This window comes from Arvicanthis niloticus, chromosome 24, assembly GCF_011762505.2.
Source record: "Arvicanthis niloticus isolate mArvNil1 chromosome 24, mArvNil1.pat.X, whole genome shotgun sequence".
NCBI lineage: Eukaryota > Metazoa > Chordata > Mammalia > Rodentia > Muridae > Arvicanthis > Arvicanthis niloticus.
In genome coordinates this window covers 13,176,314-13,204,035 of record NC_133432.1, presented here as the reverse complement: position 1 = coordinate 13,204,035, position 27,722 = coordinate 13,176,314, and the positions used below count along the sequence as shown (strand labels likewise).

The 27,722-nt window shown below is 47.1% G+C and overlaps 2 protein-coding genes across 3 annotated transcripts; both read right to left on the bottom strand.

Annotated features, from left to right (window-relative positions):
• Positions 1–788: 788 nt before the first annotated feature.
• Arpc3 (actin related protein 2/3 complex subunit 3) lies at positions 789–15,982 on the bottom strand. Its single transcript, XM_076922766.1, has 7 exons — positions 15,825–15,982; positions 12,323–12,422; positions 7,460–7,536; positions 5,230–5,298; positions 3,108–3,234; positions 1,835–1,929; positions 789–1,107 (listed from the first exon to the last, which is right to left on the bottom strand). The coding sequence occupies exons 1-7, from the start codon at positions 15,828–15,830 to the stop codon at positions 1,045–1,047; spliced, it is 537 nt and encodes a 178-aa protein (XP_076778881.1). The 5' UTR covers positions 15,831–15,982; the 3' UTR covers positions 789–1,044.
• Positions 15,983–18,109: 2,127 nt separating this feature from the next.
• Gpn3 (GPN-loop GTPase 3) lies at positions 18,110–27,678 on the bottom strand. 2 transcript variants are annotated; one of them, XM_076922762.1, is made up of 8 exons: positions 27,454–27,678; positions 25,803–25,911; positions 23,561–23,728; positions 21,932–22,056; positions 20,866–20,981; positions 20,656–20,752; positions 19,509–19,637; positions 18,110–19,425 (listed from the first exon to the last, which is right to left on the bottom strand). In XM_076922762.1, the coding sequence occupies exons 1-8, from the start codon at positions 27,499–27,501 to the stop codon at positions 19,363–19,365; spliced, it is 855 nt and encodes a 284-aa protein (XP_076778877.1). In that variant the 5' UTR covers positions 27,502–27,678; the 3' UTR covers positions 18,110–19,362. The 2 variants fall into 2 exon arrangements, with proteins under 2 accessions (XP_076778877.1, XP_076778878.1); XM_076922763.1 differs by having other exon boundaries at positions 19,201–19,425; positions 27,494–27,592.
• Positions 27,679–27,722: the final 44 nt, after the last annotated feature.

Genomic DNA, 27,722 nt, shown 5'->3' with positions numbered 1-27,722 from the left:
GTCCACGTTAGAAATGTGCACATGGCTGTTCTTGGCAACAGTGTTTAGTCAGAGCTCCAAGATAGAAGCGACACAAATGTCCACTGGATGAGCGATGAATAAACATTAGATCTGTATCCAAATGGAATATTACGCAGCCATAAAAAAAGGAATGGCCTACGCATTTGCGACACCATGGGTGGATGTCGAAGATGGTGTGCTACGTGAAAGCAGGCAGAGATGAATGGGCAACTACTATTTGATTCCATTTACATGAGCAATGGGGAGCGGGGGGACGGACTCAGGAGCAGGCTAAGAGAAAGAAGCCAGACTGGAAGGCTAAATTATCCACCACAGGACTCCATTATATGAAATATCTAGAATAAGCAAGGCTATGAAGACAGAGAGAGTAGTTTAGTCCAGAAGTTGGGGGACAGGGAGACTTAGGAGCAAAGGAGGAAAGTCACTGCTAAAGGCACATCTTATGGGGGTGATAAAAGTGTTGAGAATTAGATGTACGTCATGGTTGTGAAAGTGTTCATACATACTCACAACCACCAAACTGCTCACTATTTGAAAGGATATGATGGAGCCTGGCGTAGCGGGGGACGCCTACATCCCAGGACAGGGAGTCAAGGCAGGAGGACTTAAGTTTAAGGCCTGCTTGGGAGAGAAAATGAGCCACAGGCCAGCCTGGACTACACAGCTAGGCAGCCTCAAAAAAGACAAACCAAAATCAAACCGTAAATACAAAAACAAGCCCCACCCCTCAATATATCACCCTTTCCCACAAAAGATACAGCGTTGAGTAGACTTTTTCTCAAAAATGTTTTAATTCAATGCCTAACATAAGTAGCAACATTTATTACATATTAAGTACCAGCCTGAAATTGCCAAAAATTCAAATCACCTGATACCCACCCTCCCAATTCTTGACCAAGAGCTTTTCCGGCAAAGACAGGCTCTCTCCTCTCTTCATGACACATTATGACGGACACAAGGACTGTGTACATCTCCATGTGCGGCTGCCCATGGCTCTGCAGGCGGTGGCTGCCCAGGCCCTTCTCATTGCCCGGGCCCCGAAAGACTCTTGTTCATGAACTGTCTCTTCACAAAGCAAGTCCACCACTGTCAAAGGCACAGAACAGAGTGTACGCTCAGGGTCAGGGCACAGTGAAAGGGCGAGCACGGGCCAGCATTCCAGTCACTTCATGACACACAACAGTGTAAACAGCCGGGCACCCCCATTAAACTCAAAGGTGACCCCCACAGAGCAGGGAAACGTGTCCACCTGGTCCTCCATAGGCTTGAGGCTCACATCCACTCACGGGTAGGAATGCGTGTGAGGTGGACATGGCAGCATGCCTGTGTACTGCAGAACTAGAGGCCAAGGTAGACAGAGCTAAGGTCACCTGTGGCCACACAGCCAGCTCAAGCCCAGCTTGGGCCACTGTTCTAACCCCTCCAACCAAAGGGCCCTGGCATGTACTGAACACACACAGACTGCTCCCTGGGGTTGTTCCCTACTTGATGCAATATAGCCACCACTTACATGGCATTTATAGTGTACTGTAGGTGTAGGTAACCTGGGGCACTTCAAAGCCCACAGAGGATACACACAGGTCACATACAAGTGCCATGCCATTTCACAGAAGGGACCAACAGTCACAGACTGTGGATACATGGCTACCAAGGAAAGACTACACATCCCATACATGAACCCTGCCATGACCGAGACACAGGGAATCATCTACGCTAGCCATGGTCTTCCAGGTCAGCAGAAGTGAACGCTCTTTCAACAGCAACAGGGCAAAGGATCAAGCTCCGATTAAACAGGCAGAAGGGGGCATCTCACCTTGCTGGGTTTATCATTCTGAGGGTCAAAAACTTTCTCACAAAGCCTCAGTCCGGTCTCTTGCCTCAGCTGCTGTAGGTATGCCCGCATCATTTCTGAGACACAAGGAGATCTGTGTGTGAGGGGGTATCCTAGACACGCGGCCTGCCTGTCTACACACTGACCTTGGCAAAGTATCTGTACACATTCAGACAGCTTAGGACAGAACAGTCCAGATGGTCTTCTTTTTTACATCCCTCCCTCCCTCCCTCCCTCCCTCCCATCCCCCCCATGTGTGTTTATGTGTGTATATGTGTGTGCAGTTGATGCCTATGTATGTGTGTGTATGTGTGTGTGTATGCAGGTTGGTTCCTGTGCGTGCAGTTGATGCCTCTGTGTGTGTGTGTGTGTGTGTGGTGTAGAGTGATTCTGGTCCCAGTAATAAAACCCAGACTATCAGGTTTGGCAGCGGGTACCTTTACCAGCTGAGCCACCTTGCTGACTCAGAATGGCTTCATAACTACATTCATTTTGGTTCAACAGTCTCTGCATGTTACACTTGTTAGCAAGCTCTTGTGAAAGTAAGGCAACACAGGCATACTAAGCACCCCACTGTCAATCTGAGCACCCCACTGTCAATCTGAGCAGCAGTCAGATGGCTGGGGAGATGGTTCAGAGGAGAAAGAACCTGCCATGCACGAGAACCAGAGTTAGAATGTTCAGCATCCAACAAAAGTAGGGCAGGCATGATAGCTGGCCTGCAATGCCAGCCCTTAGGAGGCAGAGTCAGGGGATCCCTGGAGCAAGGTGGCCAGTTACACTACCTCAATCAGGGAGCTCCAGGTTCAGTGAAAGAGCCTATATGCAACATGGACAGTGACCAAAGACCTGACATCAACCTCTGGCCTCGGAGCACACATGCACAGACGTGTACCTGCCCACAAGTACATTCACACCCACTTGACTTGCCCATGCCACAAACACACACACACACACACACACCATTAATGCCAATCAAGGGAAAAAAAAAAAAGAGTGGGTAGAAAGTGAGTCGGAGAAGCTGGACATGACACGATGCCAGAGCACTTAGGGAGCTGGGGCAGGAGGGTCATGAGTTCAAGACCAGTCTGGACTAAAGAGAGAGATTGTGTCTATGAAACACGAAAAAAATAAAAAAAACCAAACAAACAAACAAAAAAAAAACCCCAACCAAACAGAAAAACCCAACAACACCAACACCAAGAGTAAGACAGAGACGGGATGGCTGCATGCACACATGCAGTCCTGTTCTCACCATCCTCCTGTTTGCTCGCAGGCTTGGCATAAATGGCATTGAGAGGAAAGCCAGGCTCTCCGGGAATGGGAAAGTTGGTGATTCCTAGCGTATACATTTCCTTCTCGCCTTGGCTCTTGGAGTTGCACTGAAATCAAAGGACACAGTTGGTAAGACAACGTGAGGGTAATTCCTGAACTGCTGAGAAGGAGTTAGCCTTCGTAGAAAGAAAATGGCAGGATACACACCTAGATCGTATTGATCCAGAGATGGCCTGCATCTTAGTTATCTTACCTTCTACTCATTCTCCTACAGGAATTCTTATGCAGAGAGAAAATTGTATCTTAGATTGGATATTTTTAGCTCATAAACAGAGTAAGAAGTTAAAAACCTACATTGAGACGGTCTCTGAATTGATACTAAAAGGAAAAATGAGACTTAGACAATTAGTTGGAATGGACCCGGCTGAAATTTTACTAACGCAGAAATTGCCTCGTTATGGGTACAAGATGAACATTGGCAAAGAGCATGCAGTAACTTCTTGGGAGAGATTAACAACAGATATCCTAAAAGCAAGCGGCTTCAGCTCAAAAAAAGAACTAATTGGATTATCCCTCGTATATTAAAGGGAACTCCGGTATCTGGAGCCCCTACGTTTTACACTGATGCTAGTAAATCAGGAAAGGCAGGATATAAACCAGAAGACATAAGTAAGGTGGCTGAGAGTCCCTATAAATCAGTTCAAAAATCTGAATTATATGTAATACTCATGGTGTTGTCAGATTTTTAAGAGTCCCTTAATATAGTAACTGACTCTCAATATGCAGAAAGGGTTGATCTACACATAGAGACTGCTGAACTTATTCAGGATGGTTCTGAATTGACCTATTTATTCAACTACAACCAATGATCAGAAATAGGAGTTACCCACTATATATAACACACATAAGATCCCATACAGGTCTGCCAGGCCCTCTGACGCAAAGTAATAATGAAATCGACCAGCTATTGATAGGAAGTGTAGTAGAGGCTTCAGAATTCCATAAAAACATACCATGTTAACAGCAAAGTTTTAAAGAAAGAGGTCTCTATCGCTTGGCAACAAGCCAAAGAAATTGTGCAGCAATGCCCTACTTGGAACTAACCCTAAGGGTACCCAAAGAAATGACATTTGGCAAATGGATGTCTTTCACTTTACAGAGTTTGGTAAGCTGAAATATGTGCACCATACTACAGACTCGTATTCAGGATTCAAATGTGCATCTGCCTTAGTGTCAGAAAAGGCTGATTCTGTAATTACACATTTGTTAGAAGTCATGGCCATTATGGGAATACCCACACAAATTAAAACAGACAATGGTCCGGCATATATCTCTAATAAGATGAAGAAGTTTTTTACATAATATAAAACATGTTACAGGCATATCACACAATCCTACGGGACAAGCGATTGTGGAGAGATCTGATTGGATTCTGAAGGAGATGCTTCATAGTCAAAAGGGATCAACAAGAACTCCCAAAGATAGATTACACAGTGCTTTATTAGCCTTGAATTTTTTGAATGCTAGTGAACAAAACACCACAGCCACTGAGAGACATTGGATGATGGGAAAAAACTATTGAACTAAACCAACCTGTTTATCTTAAGGATATTCTGACGTCAGAATGAAAAGTGGGAAATGTGTTACGCTGGGGGAGGGGTTATACCTATGTTTCCACAGGAAAAGAAAAACTGTGGGTTCCTTCCAAGTTGATAAAAATCAGACATGACAAAAGGAGATCTCCTGAAGACCTTGGCAACACAGAAGAAGAAAAGGGAGACTAACACAACCAACCAAATAGGTGATGTATATATGGTGATGTCTATGTTTCTTATGTGGAGACAGCTCTGGAACCGGATGAGGCTAAAATGTCTATACACAGCCAAGAACACTTATTGGGAACTGATTTCTCATGACTTGTTAATACATGCCATCCTTTACGAGGGCATGTATACAAAGTTATATTACGGTTTGACCGTGTCAGTCCCCTATGGGTTCACAGATCCACAACACAGAGACCTTTCGCTTGTTCTCAGGTCTTGGCAGACCTGGGTGGACTCTCTCTCTGTTGTCCTCATGTGTGGAAAGCCAAGGCTCATTACCTTTTGGAGTTTCTTTAGACACTCAGAAATGTAGAGTGTGATGTAGATCAGGGTCCTGTCTGCTTCATTCTACAAGGGAGAAGGAAACAACACAATGACCATGTGAAGTGGATCTTTCAGAGCATCTGTCTCCATTATCCACCAGCACCTGTGGGGTGCTCAGTTTCCCCAAACCCAGCCTGTGGCTGCCCTGGCCAACAACCCCTCCCTCACGCCATGTAAGGTGGAGAATGGAGCGCTGGGTGACCACATTTAAAGAAACCCTTTTCCCTTGAGTGTCTCTAGAACAGACATATCCCCTCCTTGGCAGAGGAGGAAGCCACTGCACGTGACAAGTTCTGGGAGAGTTCTACAGCCCAACATCACCAACTGGAAGAACTAAAGACAGCAGGTGACTGATCGAATGTCACCTGTATCCCAGTTTTACAGTCACAGTCAGAAAAAGGTCACATGTGCCTCCGCTCTCTGCTCCACAGCCCTGGGTGGCCTCTCATTCTTGGACAATCTTCAAGCTCTGGCTCCTTACAGGCGAGCCCTGCATCTAGCCTGTCCCTGTCATACCTCTCACAAACACAGCACAGGCTGGCTGTTGGTTACAGAAATGCTCGCTCGTTGCTGCTCAGCGCTGCATAGAGCCAACATCCTGATGGGTCCCGATATCCCGGAGTGGAGCAGAAGGTGAAGCCAGTTTACAGCACCATCAAGAACTTCCCTTGCCCTTCTTTGTGTCTGGCTCACCATTGTAGCTCGGGAGACATTTGTCTCGTACCATCTGTCCCCTTTATAGCCAGGCCCTCTACTCTCCCCTGGCCACCCTCCTCACAAGGAAAGAAGGGAGGAAGAGGTCCCAGGAAGGACCATGGCACTCAGGTTTCCCTCACCTCCATCCCAGGCCCACAGCACAGCAGTATGAGAGACCACCTGATGTGCTCTGGACCAGAAGTGGTCCCGATGCCTGAGTAGTCTGGACTTGGGGATATCTGCACAGACTTCATCAGTTAAATGCCCTGAATCAGAAACACTCCAAAATTCAGTTTGCAGTTTAGGACTCTGAAGTATTTCAGGCTTGTCTGTCTTAAGAGTGGGGGAGGGAGGTCACTGTTTTTACTTTTTCTGAAACACAACTTCAGCATGTAACTCACAACAATTCTCTTGCCTCAGTTTCCCAAGTGCTGAGAAGACAGCAATTTATTTTCAATGTCCAACCTGCATCTGAAAAAGTAATGGGAGGCTGAGGCAGAAGGATTACCCTAAGTTCCAGACCAGCTCTACCCACCTAACAAATTCCAGTCAGGGCTAATAGCAAAACCCTGTCTCAAATCAAACCAGCAGCCTGTGAGACTTCTGACCGGTTCTCCATGAATGTGGGTCTGCTACGTCATGGGTGCTTAATCAATACTGAAGAAACACAGAGGCGTCTAGACTGGAGCCTGGCAAACCCTGACAAGGCTGGATAATAAGCTGTGTAGGCTTTGTGGCTAATAACCAGCCATGACTGGTCAGCCACTGTTCAGTGTGAAAATAGACACAGCGAACGCATAAGCAAACGGCACGGCTGGGCTCAGTGAAGTTTATTTGCAAAACCAGGCAGTGGGCCGTTCGCCGTGCACAGCAGTACAGAGTTTAGAAGGGAAAGAAGAAAAACGAGTGGAGGGGTGAGGTGAGGGCTTGGCAGTTCAGACAGATTGTTTTTGCAGTGGACCTGGGTTTGTCCCAGGACACACATGGTAGCTTGTAGTCATTTCTAACTTGGGCTACAGGGGGATTTAACTCCCTCTTCTTGCCCCTAAAGGAACCGAACATACATGGAATGCACATGCGTGCACACACACACACAAACACAATACACTTTTTTCAATTGTTTTTGTTTGAGCTTTTTTGTTTTTCAAGACAAGGTTTCTCTGTGTAGCCCTTGCTATCCTGGAACTACACCTCTTTAGACCAGGCTGGCCTCAAACTCACAGAGATCCACCTGCCTCTGCTTCCTGAGTGCTAGGATCAAAGGTGTGTGCTGCCACGCCTAGCCTACAATAAATAATCTGAAATAAAAAAGCAAGGAAGGAAGGAAGGAAGGAAGGGAAAAAAAGGAAAGAAGGAAGGACGGATGGACAGACAGGAAACTAACACAGCATCTCCTCAGGCTCCAATTCTACAGTCACCCACACAACAACCCTGACTGCCGGGTAGATTTTTATCCCCATTTGAAACATACGCATTCGCTGGAAGTTACCTTAATTTCATAGTTCTTGAAGAAGACGTTGGCCTTGAAGTAATAGATGGCTTCGTCCACAATGTCCGTGTCTTTTGCTAAGCGAGAAACAAGAACGAAGGCAGAGACCATTACCAAAGGCAAACCTCACACCCGGCAGCTGTGAGCACAGGTGTCCAAGCCTAATTCTCACAAGCTCTAGGGCTAGATAAAGGAAACCAAGGAAACTGCTGCAGGTTCTCTGCTGGGCTCAGTTCCTGGGGATCTGGCGCCCTCTGTTGGGCTTCCGGGGCACCAGGCAGCACTCAGGGTGCATGCACATGAAGGCAAAAACTTGTACATGCCGGGCAGTGGTGGCAAACGCCTTTAATCCCAGCACTCTGGAGGCGGAGGCAGGTGGGTCTCTTGGTTGGAGGCCAGCCTGGTCTACAGAGTGAGTTCCAAGACAGCTAGGGATACACAAGGAAAGCTTGTCTTGAAAAACAGAAACAGAGATTGGAGAGGTGGCTCAGAGGTTCAGAGCACTAACTGCCTCCTCCAGAGGTCCTGAGTTCAATTCCCAGCAACCACATGGTGGCTCACAACCATCTGTAATGAGATCTGATGCCCTCTTCTGGTGTGTCTGAAGACAGCGACAGTGTGATCATAAATTTACATGTGTGTCTGTCTGTATGCCACATGAAGAGGGCGTCATATCCTTGGAGCTGGAGTTTCAGGTGATTGTGAGGCCAATGTAGGTGGGGGGAACAAATCTTTGTCCTCTGGAGGGGCAGGAAGAGCTCTTAACCTCTGAGCCATTCCTTCAGCCCGAACACAGTGTAACCAAGTGTTCCACATAATTTTAATCAAACCCACACACTGCCGTTTCAGGAGAGTTGCTCAAATTATTTAGGAACATCAGGGACATTTCCTTCTTTTTATGAAAACTGTGGCTGAAATCCAGCATGTTCTAAGTCACCACAAACTGAGGGAAGCCAGAGCCCTCTGTGACAGACGCACATCTCGTTACACAACTTCTTTGGCAGTCTGTTCTCTCTTTTTCATTTTGAAAGGTCAGACTTTCTGAGTTTGAGGAGCAGCAGCTGGCTCCATCGGCACCGCCGACATCCTTGGTCTGGGCCACGAAGTGTGCAACTCCCTGATGGTCTCACTGGTGCCTTTGCTGTCGGAATGTCGGAATGTCAGCTCTACCTTCCTGTTCTGATCGTCCTGCTCCTAAGAAAAGGAAATGTCTCCAGGGCACCTCAAGAAGATGGCAGAGGGGCGGAGACCTAAACAGAGCTTGGCACACAGAGGCATGAAAAGATACCTGCACAGCAGAAAAAAATTTTTCTACAGCCAGGGCTTTAACCCATGCTCACATATGCTATATACAAGTTCTATCATGGGGCTGTGCCTCTGCCCCAGACTTCAGCTCAGCTCAGCTCAGCTCACGACACAGACATCTGCTCTAACAGTTCCAGCCCCTCTGGGAAGAGGAACAGTCACCCTCAAGAGTTCAGTTTCTCACGGTCTCATGCTTCCATTCCTCGAGGACTCAGTTGGAAGGTGTTAGGGTGTTCTCTGGATTGGCTGTATCTTCTAGTGCAGTGTGTTATCTGTAACCGTGTGACAGGGCTAGCTGGCCAACGCTCTTTTTCTCTGGCCTGTAGCTTTTAGGTACTGCTGTCCTCAAGTCTGTCTTTTTCCATCTGCTCCCTTTTCTCAGAATCAAGGAAGCACTGTGGTGACTTGCCAAATCTATTCAATTGATTTATATTTCAACCAGTGTTGCAAACAAATTCATTTAAGAGGAAGTCAAGTCAAATAATCTGGCAGAGGAAAGGAGGGCAAGGGAACGAGGAGGACACAGGTGGGAACTGTAACTGTAGGCTTGGAAACCATGAATGGAACTCCATTTGCAGGGTCTGGGTGCTGTGTCCACAACAACAGAAAGGATGCTGTTGGCGGAACATCTCAAGATACATCAATGTTGGAAAAAGGGTCTTCCGGAACAGTGAAAACTTGCCTCAGGAATCGAATGGGGGATCCCCAGTGCTGCTGAGGGCAGAGTGGATATTCTGCCCTGATGACTACCAACAATAACAGGTAGTAAAGGTGTGTGACCCCCAAATTCTCAGACCAGACTGGGAAACAAAGCTGTGATCAAATATCAAAAAAAATCAAAATACAACTGGGGACGACAATTGTAATATGTAAGCCTTTAATCCCAGCACTCTGGTGGCAGAGGCAGGCAGCATCTCTGTGGTTGAGGCCAGCCTGGTCTACAGTGTGAGTTCCAGGACAGCAAGACCTATACAGAGAAACCCTGCACACACACACACACACACACACACACACACCCCAAAAAACCAAAAACTAAAGCAAAACCCTACCAATCAATAAATGAATTAGTGAACAGAGACTTTTCAAAATAAGAAACACAAATGGCCAGTAACCATTTTTAAGTGTTCAACATCCCTATCTCAGGGATACACAAATTTTAACTGCTCTGAGACACTACTTCACCCCAGTCAGAAGGCCAATCATTAGGAGGTGCAGTGGCCAGCCAAGGCTAGACAGCAAGACCCTGTCTTTAAAAAAAAAAACAATGAAGTCACAGGCTAGAGAGACAGCTCAGTGGTTAAGAGCACTGACTGCTTTTCAGAGGATCTGGGTTCAATTCCCAGCACCCACATGGTGGCTCACAACCATCTGTAACACCAATCTTAGGAAATCCAATGCCCTCTTTGGCTACTGTGGACACCAAGCACATATATGGTACATATACATGCTGTCAGGCAAACATTCACATACACAAATTAAAAATAAATTCTTTTGTATTTATGATTTTTTGAGATGGGATTTCTCTGGGTAGCCCTGGCTCTCCTGGAACTGACTTTGTAGACCAGGCTGACCTCAAACTCACAGAGATTTGCCAGCCTCTACATCCTGAGTTCTGGGATTAAAGATGTGCCTACAGCTGCCCAACTAAATATATATATATATATATATATATATATATATATATATATATATATATATATATATAATGTGTATTTATAAAATATATGTATATATTTTAAACTAAAAACTAAGCATGCTCTTTTAAAAACCTGGCAACAAATATTAGAACGGATGTGGGGAAAAGCGAAGCCTGGTTCGCTGGGAGTCAAAGTACAAATTAACATAACCATTGTGGAAGTCAGTTCGGAGGGTCCTCAAATGGTTAAAAATAGACTTACCATATGATCCAGCTATTTTACTCCTGGGCACATACCCAAAGGACGCCTGTCCTGCCACAGTCTTATTTGCATGTTTATTGCTACTTTATTTAGACAGCAAGGACAGGAACCTAGCTGGTTGTCCACCAACAGATGAACAGAGGATGAAAATGTAGTTACATACAAAATGGAGCATCATTCAGCTGGAAAGATAAATGAAATCAGGAGGGTTGGTTTTTTTTAAAGATTTATTTTTATGCACATCAGTGTACTGCTGCATGCATGTCTGTGAGGGTGTCAGATCCCTTGGAACTGGAGTTACAGACAGCTGTGAGCCACCGTGTGGGTGCTGGGACTTGAACCCTGGTCCTCTGGGAGAGCAGCCAGTGCTCTAAACCACTGAGCCGTCTCTCCAGCCCCCGATAATGAAATCCTGAGATGTGCAGGAAAGAGGATGACCGTGAGAAGTAATCATCAAGGCCATCCAAACTCAAAACAGGAGAGAACACGGTCTCCCCCATATGAGAGCCTAGCCCGCAACATCCTCACGTAAGCAGGTGTGCGTGTGTACATCTATAAAGGAGAGCAAGAACCAGTAACACCAGTGAGAGGGAAGGACAGACAGCAGGTTAAAAGGACTCCAGGACATAAAGCTACTTTTTCCATTTTCAACTCTGTCTCTAGAAAAATCGTAAAACACTAAGCAAAGGCCCATGGCCTCAGAATGGCTGCTCTAACCACACGGAAGTTCACCGAGGCTGACAGAGTCTAAGTGGCTTCCTTAAAAAAAAAAAAAAAAAAAAAGCAAAATTCAAAATAAACAAGCCTACACTTAAAACCATATCCAAGAAAGGTCTAACACTGGGGTATGGTAAGAAACCGACAGAGGGCTGTGGAGACGGCTCAGAGGGTAAGCACGCTTGCAGAGAAAGCTTGGTCACAAGTTCGGATCAGAGGCCCTCACACACAAATCAGAACCAAACGCAAGTGACTATTTTCTTTTAAAGTTGACCAAAGGAGTAACAGCTTTGGTGGGGAAAGGTTCATTTTCCGTCTGTTTTTGGAGACAGGTCTCAACCTTGCTTAGGCAGGTCTTGAACTACCAGACTCCAGCCACTTCCGACCTCAGACTCCTAGGTACTGCCCATGCCCATGGAATGCTGTCTGTTGCTTATTTTGTCCAGCATGGTGACAGAAGATGGCCGGGGACCTGTCATTCAGTTAGTCTGAAATGACTGACAGTGTCTGTGGGGACTGTGGCTAGAATTCAACACGTTTCCTCTTTTTTTTTTGTTTGAGACAGAGGTTCATGTAGCCCACGTTGGCCTAGAACTTGCTGAGAATGACTTTGAACTTCTGATCTTCCTGCCGCCTCTTAAGTGCTAGGATTACAGGTGTGCGCCACAACACCTGGCTCTCGGTGTACCAGGGATGGAACCCAGGGTCTCCATGCCAAGCAATGCCTCTACCCATGGGGCCACATCTCCTTCCAGCTCCAAGCAAACATCCTGGAGGAGTTCGAAATGAGAACACAGTTTCCTGTGGAGAACAACAGGCAACTGTGCTGCGGCCCGGTACAGTGTAACAGGAAGCCTAGCAAAGGTGACTCAAGCTAAGCTCTTCCCCACTCTCAAGTCAGCAGGTCTGCTTTGAACCCAACCAAAACAACATGGAGACTTACTCTCCCGAGGGGCGGGTCCTTTGAACTGGCTTCGGATGGGCAACAGTGCCATATTACCGATGAGCTTGGTGTCGGGGTCCATGAGAGAAGAGTGGTAAGCCTGCAGGGGCCAGCCCGGGGGAAAAAAAGAGAACAAGTGTCACCAGGAGACAAGTCTAATCCTCCAAAAGAAAATACCCTTAGGACCAACTGTGGGAGGGGAGGGCTGTTGGAGGCTATGGGGAGCCAGTGCCTGACTCAAGAGAACCAACTGGTAGATTCTGAGATTCTGTCAGCTGGTTGGTAAGCATAAGCCACTCCCTCAAACTGAACTGGACATGCAAAACAAAGGTTAGGTAGGACCTAAAACCTCACTATTAAAAAAAAAATTACACTTTACCACCGCCTTTTACTACGTCTTACTAATGTTCTTTTTGTTTTGTTTTGATTTGTAAAGATAGGGTCTCACTATGCAGCCCTGGCTGTCCTGGAACTCACTTTGTAGACTAGGCTGGTCTAGAACTCGAAGAGATTCACCTGCCAGAGTGTTGCGATTAAAGGAGTGCACCACTATGTCTGTCTTTATTATTTATGTTCCTTTTTTTAAAAAAAAATAATTTATTTGTATTTTATGTACATTGGTGTTTTTGCCTGCATGCATGTCTATGTGAGGGTGTGGGATCCCATGGACCTGGGTGCTGGAAATTGAACCTGGGATCTCTGACAGAGCAGCCAGTGCTCTTAACTGCTGAGCCGAGCCGAGTCAAGCCATCTCTCCAGTCAGGCCCTGTCTTTAGATTCATATTCTCATTCTCATTCTCTCTCTCTCTCTCTCTCTCTCTCTCTCTCTCTCTCTCACACACACACACACACACACACACACAGTTTTTTTGAGACTAGGTTCTTTTTTTCCTATTTGTGTGTGTGTGTGTTTATGAATCTGGGTGCTCATGTGCAAATGTCAGAAGTTATCACCAGGTGACTTTCAGTTGCTTCCATGTTTATATTCAAGACAGGGGCTGTCACTGAACCGGAAGCTCAACAGACAGGCGGCCAGCAAGCCCTAGAGAGCCTCCTGTCTTTGCCTCTCCAGCACTAGGCTTATCAACCTACGCCACATCTGGCCACTTCTGTGAAGTCTGAGACTGAACTCGAGTCCTCATGCCTGAATGGCAAGCGTTTCACCGACTGAACCTCCCCAGCACCAGTTCTTGACACAGGGTCTCACTAAGCAGCCCTGGCTGGTCTGGGACTCCCTAGGTAGACCAAGCTGACCTTGAGTATACAGAGATCTGCCTCCATGTGCCTCCTGGGATTATACCCTTAGGCCAGATGCACCGTATAGAGGGAAGCATTTCCTCCACCATAAGCAAGCAGCTGGCAGAGACCACGCACTCCACTACAGAGACCACACACAACAGGTTTCCCACCCTCCAGCAAACCAGGACCCAAGTCCTAGTTTTGAAATCTGCCACTTCCTGTCTTTATGACCACAGCATGATTCTTCCTTGAACTTGTTTCCCCACCCCCACCCCCTTCAACTACAACAAGTAGCCCAGGCTGGCCTCTCATTTACTAGGTGAGGATGACCTTGAACTTCTTACCCTCCTGCCTCTACCTCCCCAATGCTAGGATGACGGGTCTAGATGACCACAGTACTGGCGATTAAACCTAAGGCTTCGAGAATGCTAGGTGGGTGCTCTGCCAACTAAGCTCTGCTCCGGGTCCCACCAGCCTGTCTCTAAAGTTGTGAAAGGGGTAAGACACATGACACCTTTGGTGAGTAGGTATAAGCTAAAGGAGAGGGGAACGGCACTGATGAACAAGTTCATATGCTGAGTGAATCGCCCTGTGGGTGCTAGTAATTGAACTTAAGACCTCTGGAAGATCGCATCATCCTGAGACTCGGGGGCTCATCTGGACAGTAACTCTGGGTCTTCACATACCTCAAAAGTCAGTAACTGTAAGAATCCTAAAATCTCCCAAAGCTAAACATGGTGATGCAGGGCAGGCTTGTGATCCCAGCTACTTGGGAGGCTGAGGTAGGAGGATCACGAATTCAAGGCCAGCCTGGGCAATTTTATGAGACTCCTTTTCAAAATTAAAAAAGATGTGGGGGTATAGCTGAGTGGTAGAGCATCTGTGTAGCATACCATGAGGCGCTGGGTTCAGTTCCCCACTGCCGCCCAAGCACATACACAGCTCAAAGTCATGCCTGCCATCCTGTTCATTACTAAGAGGCCTTACCTATGGCAGCCCTCTTGCCCATATCCCCGGGTCCCGTTACCCACAACCAGTCACCAGGCACTGGTTTTGTTTTGTTGCATGTGATCCTGCATGCACGTGTGCGCGTGTGCATGTGTGTGCATGTGTAAGGACAGAGGTTAATGTTGGGTGTCTTCCTCAAGTGCCTCTAGCTGTGTGTGTAGTGTTCATGTTCATGTATGGGTATATGTGTGCAGGTAGATATGTACGTACACACATACACACACTTTATTTTATTTATTTATTTATTTATTTATTTATTTGTGACAGTGTCACTCACTAAACCCAAAACTTGTTGATTTTGGCTAGGCTGGCTGGCCAATGAGCTCAGAGATCTGCCTGTCCTTTGCCTTCCTAGAGCTGGGGTCATAAGCATGAGCTGCTGACCCTGTAACCCCACCTCCTGCACAACAAGCTCTTTCCCCAGCCTCTTTTTCCCTCCATTTCTTTGGAGACAGGCTTTACAGCTATGTAGCCCAGGCTGGCTTAGAACTCACTATGTAGTCTACGTTAGACTGAAATCTGCAATCCTCCTGCCTCTGCCTTCAAGTGTTGAGATGAGAGATAACTGCCACCAGGGGAAGGCTAGTTGCCATCTATCTATTCATAGCGTTTGTTAAGATCTGAAACTACTTCCTATTTATATTTAAATGGTTGTTGTCCACTCGTTAAAATACAAGCTCCTTGAGTGGGCCTTAGGCGCTGCTGTTAACAGTGCTGGTTTCACAGTGAGGGTTCAGTAACGCTTGTCCAATATAGGTAGACGTTATTCAAGCGTCCCTTTAGTAATCTGCAATCAGCATCCATTTCCTCCCACTCGGATGCGGGAAAAAGGAAACTCCTGGAAACCAGACCCAGACCACCACCGAGTCAGGGTGGGAGTTACGGCAGGGAGGACGAAGGAAGAGGTTCATCAGGGAAGTGAAGTCTGACAGGTGACTAGGAGCAGGCCGACCTACTCCCCGGGGCGGAGGAGGAAGTGGAAATGACAAGGGGAAGAAAAAAAAAAGGAGAAGCTGGACCCTAGATTTAAAAATAAATTAAAAGCCATCGTTCTTAGGTTCGCGGCTCTAGGGTGGGATCTGGGAACACTGTAGGACTAGGGGGAAAGCAGCGGGAGCGAGAGCCGGTGCTGGAGGCAAAGGCTAGAGAACAGGGCGGAGGTCTCCTCTCTCCCAGGCCTTCTGACGCAGGTCTCCCGCCTCCCTTCAAGCCCTCGCCCCGCTCGGCTCCCCGCCCTTGGGGCTCGAAGCCTTACCGGCATCTTGACAGTGTCCGGATTCGATCCAGAGACGCTGAACCCAGGTAAAACGCAGCAGCGTTTCCGGCGAACTAGCCTGGGTGGAGTGGGCGGAAGTAAGCCGGAAGAGGCGGGCGAAGTGAATAAATGAGCTTCCGGTCCCACTTCCGCTGTTGCTTGCTACCGCTGCGTTGATCGCAAGGGACGCCAGGGGTCGCGCCAGCATTTAGCTCTGAGTGTGACGCCTGCGTAAAACGCGCTCAGAAAAAAGGCTGGGCTTTGGAATTGAAGAATTTCTCTTAAGTAGTTAACAATCAACTCCCGTTTTTTGATTCATTCCCTGGCTTCAGCTTCAAATCCAATACCACTCAGTTCCCTGATTTACCCTTCTGTTTACCACAGTGCAAGTGGGGGAAATCAGTTCTTTCTTTCCACTGAGACTCTCGGGATAAACTCAGTCTTCAGAAACTCTCACAACACTGAGCAGTCTCGGAGGCCATTATTCTTATTTTTTGTTTTTAAATTTTTATTTTGTTAAGAGTCACATGAAGTCCAGGCTGACATACACATATATATGAATATGAACTTACCTGCCTCCACTTGTATTCAGGAATTACGGATGTGTGCCCATCACACCTGTTATTTTATTTCTTAGTTTTATGATGCCTACTGTGGTGTTTCTGTCTATCTTCCTTGTCATGTTAAGACAGACAGGGACCACCACAGGGGTAAGGGGCAGAAAAGTCCTGGGCCTACCCTGTGACCTGCCTGTCACCCACTAAATGTGTATCATACATGTATCGCTTCTACTCTTTCAACAAGGTCTTCCCCGATCATGGCAGAACTAAGTGGTCAGGAAAACCAAGTGTATTATAAGGGTCCAAGTGAAGCCAGTGTCTGAAAGAATGAAGACAAACCCACCACTGTCCCCATCATATATGTATGTACATATTTTGAGATTCTTACTGTGTAGTCCTGGCTAGCTAGCCTGGAACTTGTTTTGTAGACCAGGCTGCCCTCCCAAGTACTGAGGGTATATGCTACCTCCGTACCCAGCCAACCACTTTTTATGTTTTTGAGACATGGTATTAATTATGTAGCCCAGGCTGGTCTCTACAATGTCTGGCTTGTACCCCCGTTCTTTGTATAGCCGTCGAGGAGCCAGGTCCTGGGTTTGAATCCTAGTTCCAACATGATTAGCTGTGTTATTCTGGGCAACTTAATTTACCTTTCTGTGCCTCTGTTCCTCACCTAAATATAGAGGTCGCAGTATTTACCTCATAGTTTAAGGCGGCTGAAATGAACGACAAGTACTTAGAATTAACATGTCTAGAACATTACTTTCATTTTTTTTGTTTTTGGAGACCAGATTTTTCTGTGTAGCTCTGGCCGTCCTGGAGCTTACTCTGACCAGGTTGGTCTCAAACCGGGAGATCCACCTGCCTATGTCTCCTAAGTGCTAGAATTAAAGGTGTGTGCCACCACCGCCAGGCCTGAGAGTTACATTTTAAATTACTTGGTGTGCCCAAGCTTGACTGGAGGTCAGAAGATAACTTCTGTGAATGGGTTCTCCTTCTACCACACTGGGCTCAGGAATCAATAGAGTTCAGGTTATCAGGCGTGGTAGCAGGACCTGCTGAGGCACCTTGCCCACCCACACACCTAGATTATACCTGAACTCATTATTACGAAGTATCTTCCTCGAGAACCAACCAAGTTCATGGCTGTCTCATAGTCCTTTCCTTAGCCAGTCCCTCGGACTCAAATACCTACATCTGTCCTAGACTCACAGTACCTTTTAGAGGTCTTCTCTGATCGACAGACTATGGCAGCCCCCACTTTGTCACTCCTCCAATCCCTCTGCAGTACGGCCAGGCTGTGAGAGGATTTCCACTCTACAGAACCCATTTGTATTGTTATGTCTCCCTCCTGTGAGGTGGTCAAATCTCTGAAGTCAAGTTCTTTAAAGCTCAGAACTCCAATGAGGACAGCAGAGCCCTCACCACTCAGCCCTGCCCCCCACACTAGATTTTCTGAGATGCAAACCAAGGAGATGGGAGTTACAGAAACACACCCTGACACCCTCCCCCGACAGGGGATAGTTCCTGAGAACTTGTTTAATGGGAGTCCAGAGACCAGAGACCAGGATATCTTCAGCTCTCCCATACTCCTAGGCCACAGAAAGTCACCAGGCAGCTCAGTCCATTCTCATACCAGGCCCTTGCTCACAGCTCAGTCAGTCAAAATATAGACACTTGACTCTTCCCCTGAGCCTTGGCCTCCAGGCGCCAAGCGACTACTGATTCAAAGGGAGCCTCACTTGGCTTTATTGAAAATGGATCAAACACAGCACTACGGGACAACATGACAACATCTGACCTGAGTTACATTTCTATGAGGGCATAATTAGCGTCACCAGGTAGACTGGTCACCAAATAACCTTGGGCTTTGTTGCAAGAATTCAATGAAAGAAATCATGGACAATGCTCTGAAATGTAATGCCTAACTGAACTTAATGAGATCCAGCCTCCCTCTGCCAGAGCCTGGCCCTGGGGGGATGCTGGAGCAAAACCTTCCAGCTGTCTGCTCCACACCCATGGCCTGCACCACACCCGCTGCCAATGGATTCTCAAGAGCTGAATGTAATTCAATATAAGTTAAAAAGAAGAATTACTTCTTTTGCTTTATGCTAGTCAGTATTCTAAGAAAATCTAAGCTTTTAAATTCTCAGAGACTACAAACAAATCAAATTTGTTTTTTTGTGTTTTTCCCATTTTTGAAACATGGTCTCACTATGTAGCCCAGACTGGCACTGGTCTCATGGACATCCCACCTCACCCCCTGAACCCTGGGACTACAGTCAGTAGCCACCATGCTCACACAGACACACACTAGATTTCTAAACAGTCACTGCCAGCATTTTGATCCCTGGGGAAATTAGCCTGTTAAAGAGTTTTCCTGGAATGTATTCCAAAGTCTGACAGGAAAACAAGACTGAAAAGAGGACCTGTTTCTTTCCTACACATACAAATCTCAAACACAGTTTTCATTTTTAATTACATAAATAATGCATGTTTAAGAAAATAAGATTTATGTATATCCTTCCAATTTTTTAATTTTGATGTAGATATCTATTTTTGTAACAATAATTTGTACCTCTCCAAAAACAAGTAAATCAAAAGAAGATCCCACAAAAAACAAAAATCCAATTGTAAAAATGAAGTTCCACTGGCTCTAATTGCACGCGCAAGCACACACACATGCACACAGGAGATCTATGTGTGTGGCTAGGTTGATTTATATTACATATAAGTCTATGTGCATTAATTTCTACTTTGATTCTTTTACAAGTCCAAACAATAGTGTCAGGCTAAGATCTCCTGAAAGAGCAGCAGTCTCAGAGCTCAGAGCACAGGCCAGGCCTGCTCACTCCATCGCTCACTCACTGGTTCAACCCTAGAGCCCAGTGTTCTTTACAGACATAAGCAGCAGCTTCCAGTTACATCCTCCAGGAGAAGAACACCTCACAAGCGGGATGGTAGCTTCTTAGTCAACATCACTCACTCTGCCTTTCTTGAAAATACTCATCAAACATGGAGGAAGACTCTTCTTCATGCTCCTGACAGAAAGGAAACACAGCACAGACCATGCATTCCCGCCTCGGACACCTCATGAGACTTTGCACAGTGAAGCCCGGCTCACCTTCGGCTCCTTGAACTCCAAGTCCTCCCCATACTGAATGGCGAAGTCGATGTGCTGGAGCACGATGGTCATGCTCTCCTCGTCTGACTGATCGTACGGCAGAAACCGGACCATGCTGTAGTCGTCAACCTACAATGCGGGTTGAGAAGCGGGCTCTCTGACGTGCAGCGGACGATTCCCACTGCAGTTTAACAATAATTTCTACTTCTCCTTAAAAGTGTATGTGCAGGCTGGAGAGACAGCTCGGGGGTAAGGTGCTTGCTGCCAAGCTCGATAAACTTAACAACCTGACCTTGATCCTTAAAATCCACACGATAGAAGATAACTGTTAGCATTCTGTCTAAGCTCCATCCCCAGTTACCTGGCAACAGCCAGGTAGGCCTGGCCCACTACAAGAGGGGCGGCTTGCCCCCTCCTCCCTCTCTTGATCTCTTGCTCTCTCATACTCTTCCTCTCTTGATCTGTCTGTCCTCTTACCCCTTCTCCCCTCCCCTCACTCTCTCCTCGTGGACATGGCTGACCTCTACTTCTATACTTGCTTCTCTCTCTCTCTCTCTCTCTCTCTCTCTCTCTCTCTCTCTCTCTCTCTCTCTGCCTCTACTACCCTCTTAACTCCCCTCCCCATGCCCTGAATAAACTCTATTCTACTCTATACCTTCATGTGGCTGGTCCCTCAGGAGGAAGGGATGCCTCGGCATGGTCCTGCTGAGACATCCCCTTCCCCCATACCTCACCACACCCCCACAGAACATATTCTCTTTCTCTCTTTAACCTTTTAATAAACACATCAGTAATCAACTCCTGCAGACTGTCTTCCTGGCACACATGCACGCATGCACACTTACAAGCATGTTCCCATGCACACAAATAAAGGCAAGCAAGCAAACACTCACATGCACTAGGCCAGGAAAAGAAGCCCTGGAGAAAGCACAACTGTGGCTGACCTTTCTGACTTCCGATCTGCTAGAACTGAGCTGTTCCACTGCTACCTATCCCATCGCCTAAACTAATCAAGTCCCTCCCCACCCCAGCTTTTCATAGAAGATAGCACTAGACTGTGCTACACACAGGTGGACACTGGCTGGCCGTGGGCAGACACCCAAGGAATCACTGGAGAAGGCCTTAAAGGAACCATTCCGACACTTACCAAGCCACACACGGCCTTTGTCAGCTTCTTGAATTTTTGGCTTCTCAAGTCATCTGTTGAATCTTGTAGCAGAGAGTACATGTCTGGATCTAGAAACCTTTCAAATGAGGAGAGAAGGGAAGAAGGAGCACATGAGGGAAAGACCACAGCCCGAGCCTGTCTCAGGGCAGAAGGCTCGTTCCTGCTGGGGACAGCGGGCCCTGAACTCACTTCTCAATTTCCTTCTTGGCTTTCTTACTCAGCAGGTCCATCTTCGTCATGATGTTAACCTGTGGGATCTCTAGAGAAATCATGGCGCTCAAGGCTGCCAGGATGCCAGAAATAAACTGGAGAAGGAAAGAGAACAGAAAAGACCAGTTATTGCCAACAAGGGCCTCCCGACTCACTGGAAGGACACTGGTGCCCAACTAAAGACACTACTCTCACAGGAAAGGACACTTCACTTGCTAAAAAGGAGGCGGAGGCCCGGCCTCGAAGAAGGAAAGATGTGACCTCATCTACATGACCAGAGGAGCGTGGCAGGCCTTTGATGCCAGCTGCACAGATGAAGACCCAGTCTGGGCCAGTCTTTGCTCTACAGAAAGGCTCTGTCCCAGCCCGTCAATGAGTCACTTGTCAGCCTTTATCACATCTCTGGATTGTGACCACGACACTGGCCTTCTTTCTGACTAACACCCCTCGAGACTACAGATGAGAAAATAGAATCTCTAATTTCTAAACGGGACTAAAGGTCTTCAGAAAATTAAAAGATTTTTTTCTGCTTAGTTTTAATCTTTATATTTGAGATACTGTCTTACTCGGTAGCCCAGGCTAGCCTTGGACTTGCAGTAACCCTCTTGCCTCGGGCTCCTGAGTGCTGCAATTCCAGGCACAAATCACATACCCAGCTCAGTATTTTTAAATACACTATCTAACACAATGCCCATCTGCCTCAATTCTTATTTCATAAGCAGGGCCCCCAATCTATTTTTCTTCTTATTTTTTTGAGACAGGAAACTCTGGCTAGCCTGAAACTTGATTTCTAGTCCAGGCTGGCCTTGAACTCAAAGAGATCCTTCTGACTCTTCTGACTCTGTCTCCCAAGTGCTAGGACTAAAGTCACCACACCCAGCTAAATCTATTTCTTAGGTAAACATAATGACATGGTAATTGATCATTGGAGATACTAAATAAATGTCACAGCCTATGAAATATGGAGACTCAGACAGATTGAGCAGAGACTGTCACTTGCTTTCTACCCTGGACTAAAAAATCTACAAGAGATTCATCCTCAGACCTTGAATGACTCCACCATAAACTGAGAGTCAACAAGAAACACGCCACACACTCGGAACTCCCACTGTTCAAGCTGCTGGACCAGCTGCTTCATCACAGGCAGGTGGGTGTAGAGCTCAATCTGACCTGCAGGGGGAGCACAGAGCAGCAGTCAGGAGCCCGGTTACTGTAGCACCTGCACACAGGATGCTGCAGGGATAGAGTGAAGAGGGAAGGAAGGCACACAGTGGATGCCCTTGGTTCAAGCCAGGCACTGAAAGAGAAGGATGTCAGATCCTGCTACACATCCAGGTGTTTTGCTTTGTGTTGTCTGTGACGCTGCGGACTGTACTGCAGCCTTGTGCATGCTAGACATGCATGCCATTACACCCCATCTCCTCAGATTATGCAGTTTTTCCTTTGATTTTTGTGGGGTTTTCTTTTCTTTTTTAAAAAATTTATTTTATTTATATGAGTACACTGTAGCTGTCAGACACACCAGAAGAGGGCATTGGGTCCCATTACAGATAGTTGTGAGCCATCATGTGATTGCTGGGAATTGAACTCATGACCTCTGGAAGAGCAGTCAGTGCTCTTAGCCACTGAGCCATCTCTCCAGGCCCCTTTTGTGGGTTTTTTGCATTTTGTTCTTGAGCTTTACTGTTTTGATTTATGTATGTCTGCATGTCATGTGTTTGCAGGTGCCTGTGGAGGCCAGAACAGGGTGTCAGAGCTGACATTACAGAAGTTGCCGGGAGGCCGGGCAGTGGTGGTGCACGCCTTTAATCCCAGCACTTGGGAGGCAGAGGCAGGCGGATTTCTGAGTTTGAGGCCAGCCTAGTCTACAGAGTTCCAGGACAGCCAAGGCTATACAGAGAAACCCTGTCTCGAAAAACCAAAAAAAAAAAAAAAAAAAAAAAGGTGCTGGGACCTGAACTCTGATCCTCTGAAAGAGCAGCAAGTGCTCTTAACCTCTGAGCCACTGCCCCATTCCCTGCATTCAGCTGTTACGGGGCATTACAGGCTCCCAGGACAATCATAGAACCTGAGGTACAGCCACCACAGGAACATCAAATGTGTGTGTGATTATATATATTATTATATATATATTACATATATATATATGTATTATTATATATATATTACATATATATATATAATTATATATATAATCACACACACACACACACATTTATATTTCTTTTTCCCTCAGAGCTGAGACTGGGGATGTAAGCCTGTGGCAGACTGCCTCTCTGACATGAAGTAGCCCAGAGTTCAACCCTCAGCACAGAAAAACAGTAACATAAGCACATAGAAGCAGCTTGGGAAATTCGCACGCACGCACGCACGCACGCAGCACACACCTGAGCAACTCAAGGCCACCCATGAGGGAGGCTGGCCAGGCTCCAGTCCACAGCTCACACGGCACCTCACATCACTGCTGCTCACCCAGCCACCCCACCTCCCACTGGACCCTAAGCTCCATGGCCCTGGCTCCCTCATTCTTAAGGTGGTTCTCAGTATGCACTTGATAAACCCAAGGGATAAACTGGAGCCACTGGGTTCCGCAGTGCAGTTGTTCATTACTGTCCCCACGAGGACACAATGTCACAGCTTCAGGGCAGACTGTACATTCAAGTTGTTGATGTACCTGGACAGTCAAAAAGGATGTAATCGTCCTCAACGTGGCCTAGACAGTTCTCCAGCCAGTCAAAGTTATTAGCAAAGTACTCCATGCAGAATACCAATCCTCCGTTGGGACCGAACCGCAGAGAATCATCTTCCATCACATCATCCACCTCGATCAGTTCCCGGATGTCTGGAGAGCCAGGCAGGGGCCAGTGAGTACCCACACTTGGAAAACTTAAATCAACAGATAAATAAAAAACTCCCACACGGGGCCGGGATGACGCCTCAGAGACTAAGAGTGCTTACACACAAGTGTGAGGACCAGGGTGTGAATCTCCGGCACCCATGTAAAAAGCTGGGTGTGGCTGCACATCTGTAACTGCAGTGCTGTGGGCAGACACAGAAGGGTTGCGTTCCCTGCCACGCCTGGCATGGAGGGGAAGCTCTGTAAGCTCTGCTACAGAAGAAGCTCCCAGGTGTAACATTAAGTGAAATATTTAAGACACAGAACTTCCTGTAAGAATCAAATGTGCCGAAGAAGAAAGCTGGCTAAGATGGCCTGCACCTACAGTCTTAACTCTCGGGAGAGTGAGGAAAGACATCTATACAGCTAGGTCCTGTTTCAAGGCAAAAACCAAATCAAACACAACAAAATACAGAAGTCCACTGAACACACTTTATATATACACTGAGGCTGGATTTTAGAGACACAAATTGCTTATGAATGATAACATCAGAAACCAGCAACACTGGCTACCTAAAGCAGCAGCCTTGATTGCTGGGCCAGAATTCAGGAGGTTTTTCCGTATACTTCCTCCTCTGTGTGGCTCACATTTTCAACCATTTGGTTATGTAGTGGCTAAATCAAGAAGTAAACTAAAATGAAGCCAACTGCTACCTCTTAACTTGATGATCAAGAAGCCAGTTAACTCCCGAGCCTGATTACAAGTTAGAGGTGGGGAGGGGAGCACTCACCCCGGGGTGGGAGGATGGGGACTGTGGACTGACCTCCAGAAAGGTAGTAGATCTAAACAGAGCAGGAAGTCGCCCTCTGTGAGGTCCCCAGGTCCTTCGGACATCTTTCTCCTTAAGAAAACTGAGTGCTTTTACCCACACAATCCCAAAGCAACAGCCTGCCTTTCCCTTGAGAAAGTGGAAGATGGCTTCCATTTCCTCCTCAGCCTGCTCCCTGACTCCACCTACTAGTGAGCCATAATCTCCTGAAGAACACACCCCTGGCTCACATCTGTGACCCCAACAATCAAAGGTAAAGGCAGGAAGTTTAGAAGTACAAGGCCATCCTTGGCTACATAAAAAATTTGAGGGCAGCTCTGGCTACGCGAGACTCTATTTCAAAACTCAAGTTAAAAGAAAGCATTCCATGGCAGCTTCTACGCTGCAGAACTTTCTCCCCTGCTCTCTGTCCCCTCCCACCAGCTGTTGTCCCACTGCTCCACCTCTAAGTCTGGTCAAAGCTGCCAGTGTCACCATGGTCCCACATCTGTCACCGTCTTACAGAACTGCTCAGTTAGACCTATATAAACAACCTCTCTTTCTTCAAAAATCCCCTCTTGTCCTTTCTGAAGCTTACCGATGCCCCTCCTCTAACAGCCTCCAAAGAACATGCAGCTTAAGGGCTCGCCTCTGTTCCTCCTCTCTAACCAAACTCCCTCCTAACATGAGGTCACCCATCCTGAAACTTACTGTGCCGACATTTTCTTTCACTGCCAGCTCAAGTATGTGTTTGCATCTTCCATCTAAGTGAGCAATTTCTGTTTGAGGTTTACTGTTTTTAATTTAAAATTTAATTTAATTTAAAAAATGCTTTGTTTTGCTTCACTGACACCGAGGTTACAAGTGTGTACCACCTCACTTGGTGTTAGGAGGTGCTGAGGTAAAACCCAGGGCTTCGTGTAGTCTAGGCAAGCACTCCGCCACTAAGCTACACCCCAGTCCTGAGCCTCACCTTTTTAAGCCAGCACAGGCGCTGTTTACTGTGGACAAACCATCTTGCCACCAACTTACCAGAGTAAGCAACAAAGGGACCAGAGGGAACAGGAGCCCACTCACCTTGGAGTCTCCCGGCAAAGACCAGAAAAGGAGGCCATCATATCCACACCCACAAACACCACCACCAAGTGGCCCCTGGCGTCATCTCATTCATCATGAGACCAGGGGTGTGAGCACGTGAGTAACTGAGCGTCAGCTTCCAGGGCCTTCTGAGCTTTACTGGGTCTTCAGAAGGAGGCCCTGCAGGGACTTACCAGCCATCACTGGGTAGCTGAAGTGTTCTGCCGCCGGGTCCAGGTTGACCACCTGGACAGATCGGTTGAGGGCTTCACAGTGCTGAACCATGGTGGAACAGTAGGTGCTCTGTAACGTTACAAGGTGGAGAGTTAGCACTCAAGGCAGTATGGTGCCACCCTCCACACTCCCAGACACTTCTCCCCTCTCTGAGCCAGTGTCCACCCAGGCCAAACTACACCTCTAGGGAAACCCTGGGAAGGTGGCAAAACCAGAGCTGCAGATCATGAAGTGAGGCTTGGGCTCAGTGAAGTGTTTTTAACGCAGTCCACAAATTAGATTATAGAAACGACCCCTGCCATGCTTCCTTTTGACAGCCTGTTCCCTCTACTGGGGACAACCCCTCCATACAGATGCACTGTAACTGACAAGGGAGCTATGTACCCTCCCGGTCAGATGACAGGCTGTGTGGAGCCACATGGACATCGCTGGTCCTCTGAATATTGTGTTTATTAAATATTAAAACGATACAAACACCTCCACAGACTCTAGGAATCACTCAAACGTCATCACTGCCTGTTCTACTGTGCTTAGTGTCCCTAGCATCATTCTCTAATATGTATTTACAAAGAAATACTATCTTTAAAATAAAAACTAGAGCCTGGGGGTGGTGGTAAACACCTTTAATCCTGGCAAGCGGATCTTGAGTTTGAGGCCAGCCTGGTCTACAGAGTGAGTTCCAGGACAGCCAAGTGGAGCACACCTTTATCCCTGGACTTGAGGAGGCAGAGGCAGGCAGATCTCTGAATGCCAGACTTGATAGCACCATATACATAATGAGTCCCAGGCCACTTAAGAGCTAATATGACTCTGCTTCAGAAACAAAGAACAATAAAAACACACTCCCCTCCCCCACAACGAGGAAAGAAAGCCTGCTATTAACATTCTTTGGGGACCAGAGAAATGGCTCAATACTTAAGAGCACTTGCTGCTCTTGCAGAAGACCTGGGTTTTCTGCAAGTGACGGCTTCTTCTGCTATCTTTGGGCAGTGCCCACAAATGATGCATATATACACACATATACACGTATCAGGAACCCATACCTCAAATCGCCCCAATACACCACACACACACCCCTCCTGGTGTGGAATGGAACCCAAGGTCCAAACTTCTGAGAAACAGGGAAGAAAAGATTCCATACTGAGTGTGTGGCAGAGGGCTTGTTTTGGAATTAGACAAAAACAGACTCAAATTCTGTGCAGAACTAAGCATATGATTATGAAAAAAATAAAAATAATTCTGTGTCTGTAATCTGTAGAATGGGTATAGAATCAAGCACACGGAGTACTTATGGAAACACCTGACCGACCAGGGCAGTTCTTGGAGCCATTATTCTAAAGGGATGTGTCGGGAGTGGGTACGTGAACTTGAATGCCCGGTTCTTGGAGGTCTGAGGCTGGACTCACAGCTCTGTGTGGGTGCTGGGACAGAACTAAAGTCTTCTGAAAGGTCAGAACAAGCTCTTAAGCGCTCAGCCATGTCTCCAGCCTCCCAATAGCTATTAAAGCTGCTATTACTCCCAAACAAAAACAAGGTACAGAAAGCGGAAGCGAGTTACCCAGGATTCCCCGGGGCCCAGCCGCCCAGGAACCGCAGCTCCTCCAGCCTCACCTTCCCGCTGCCCGCGGGGCCCATGACGAGCTGCGCATACCGAGGCATGCCGGCTCTCCGGGTTCACACAGCCGACTGCTACACTCCCTTCAGCCTTCGCACGACGGCCACCGAGTTCCGGAAACGTGGGTAGGAGCCAATCGAAACTCAGATCGCTTGTTCGTCATTGGTATTTACTACACGCAGGACTACGGAGCGTCCCAAGGGCCAAACGCCTTGTGAAACGCGTACCGTGGAAAACGAGGAGGCGGAGACACGCAGTTCACGCG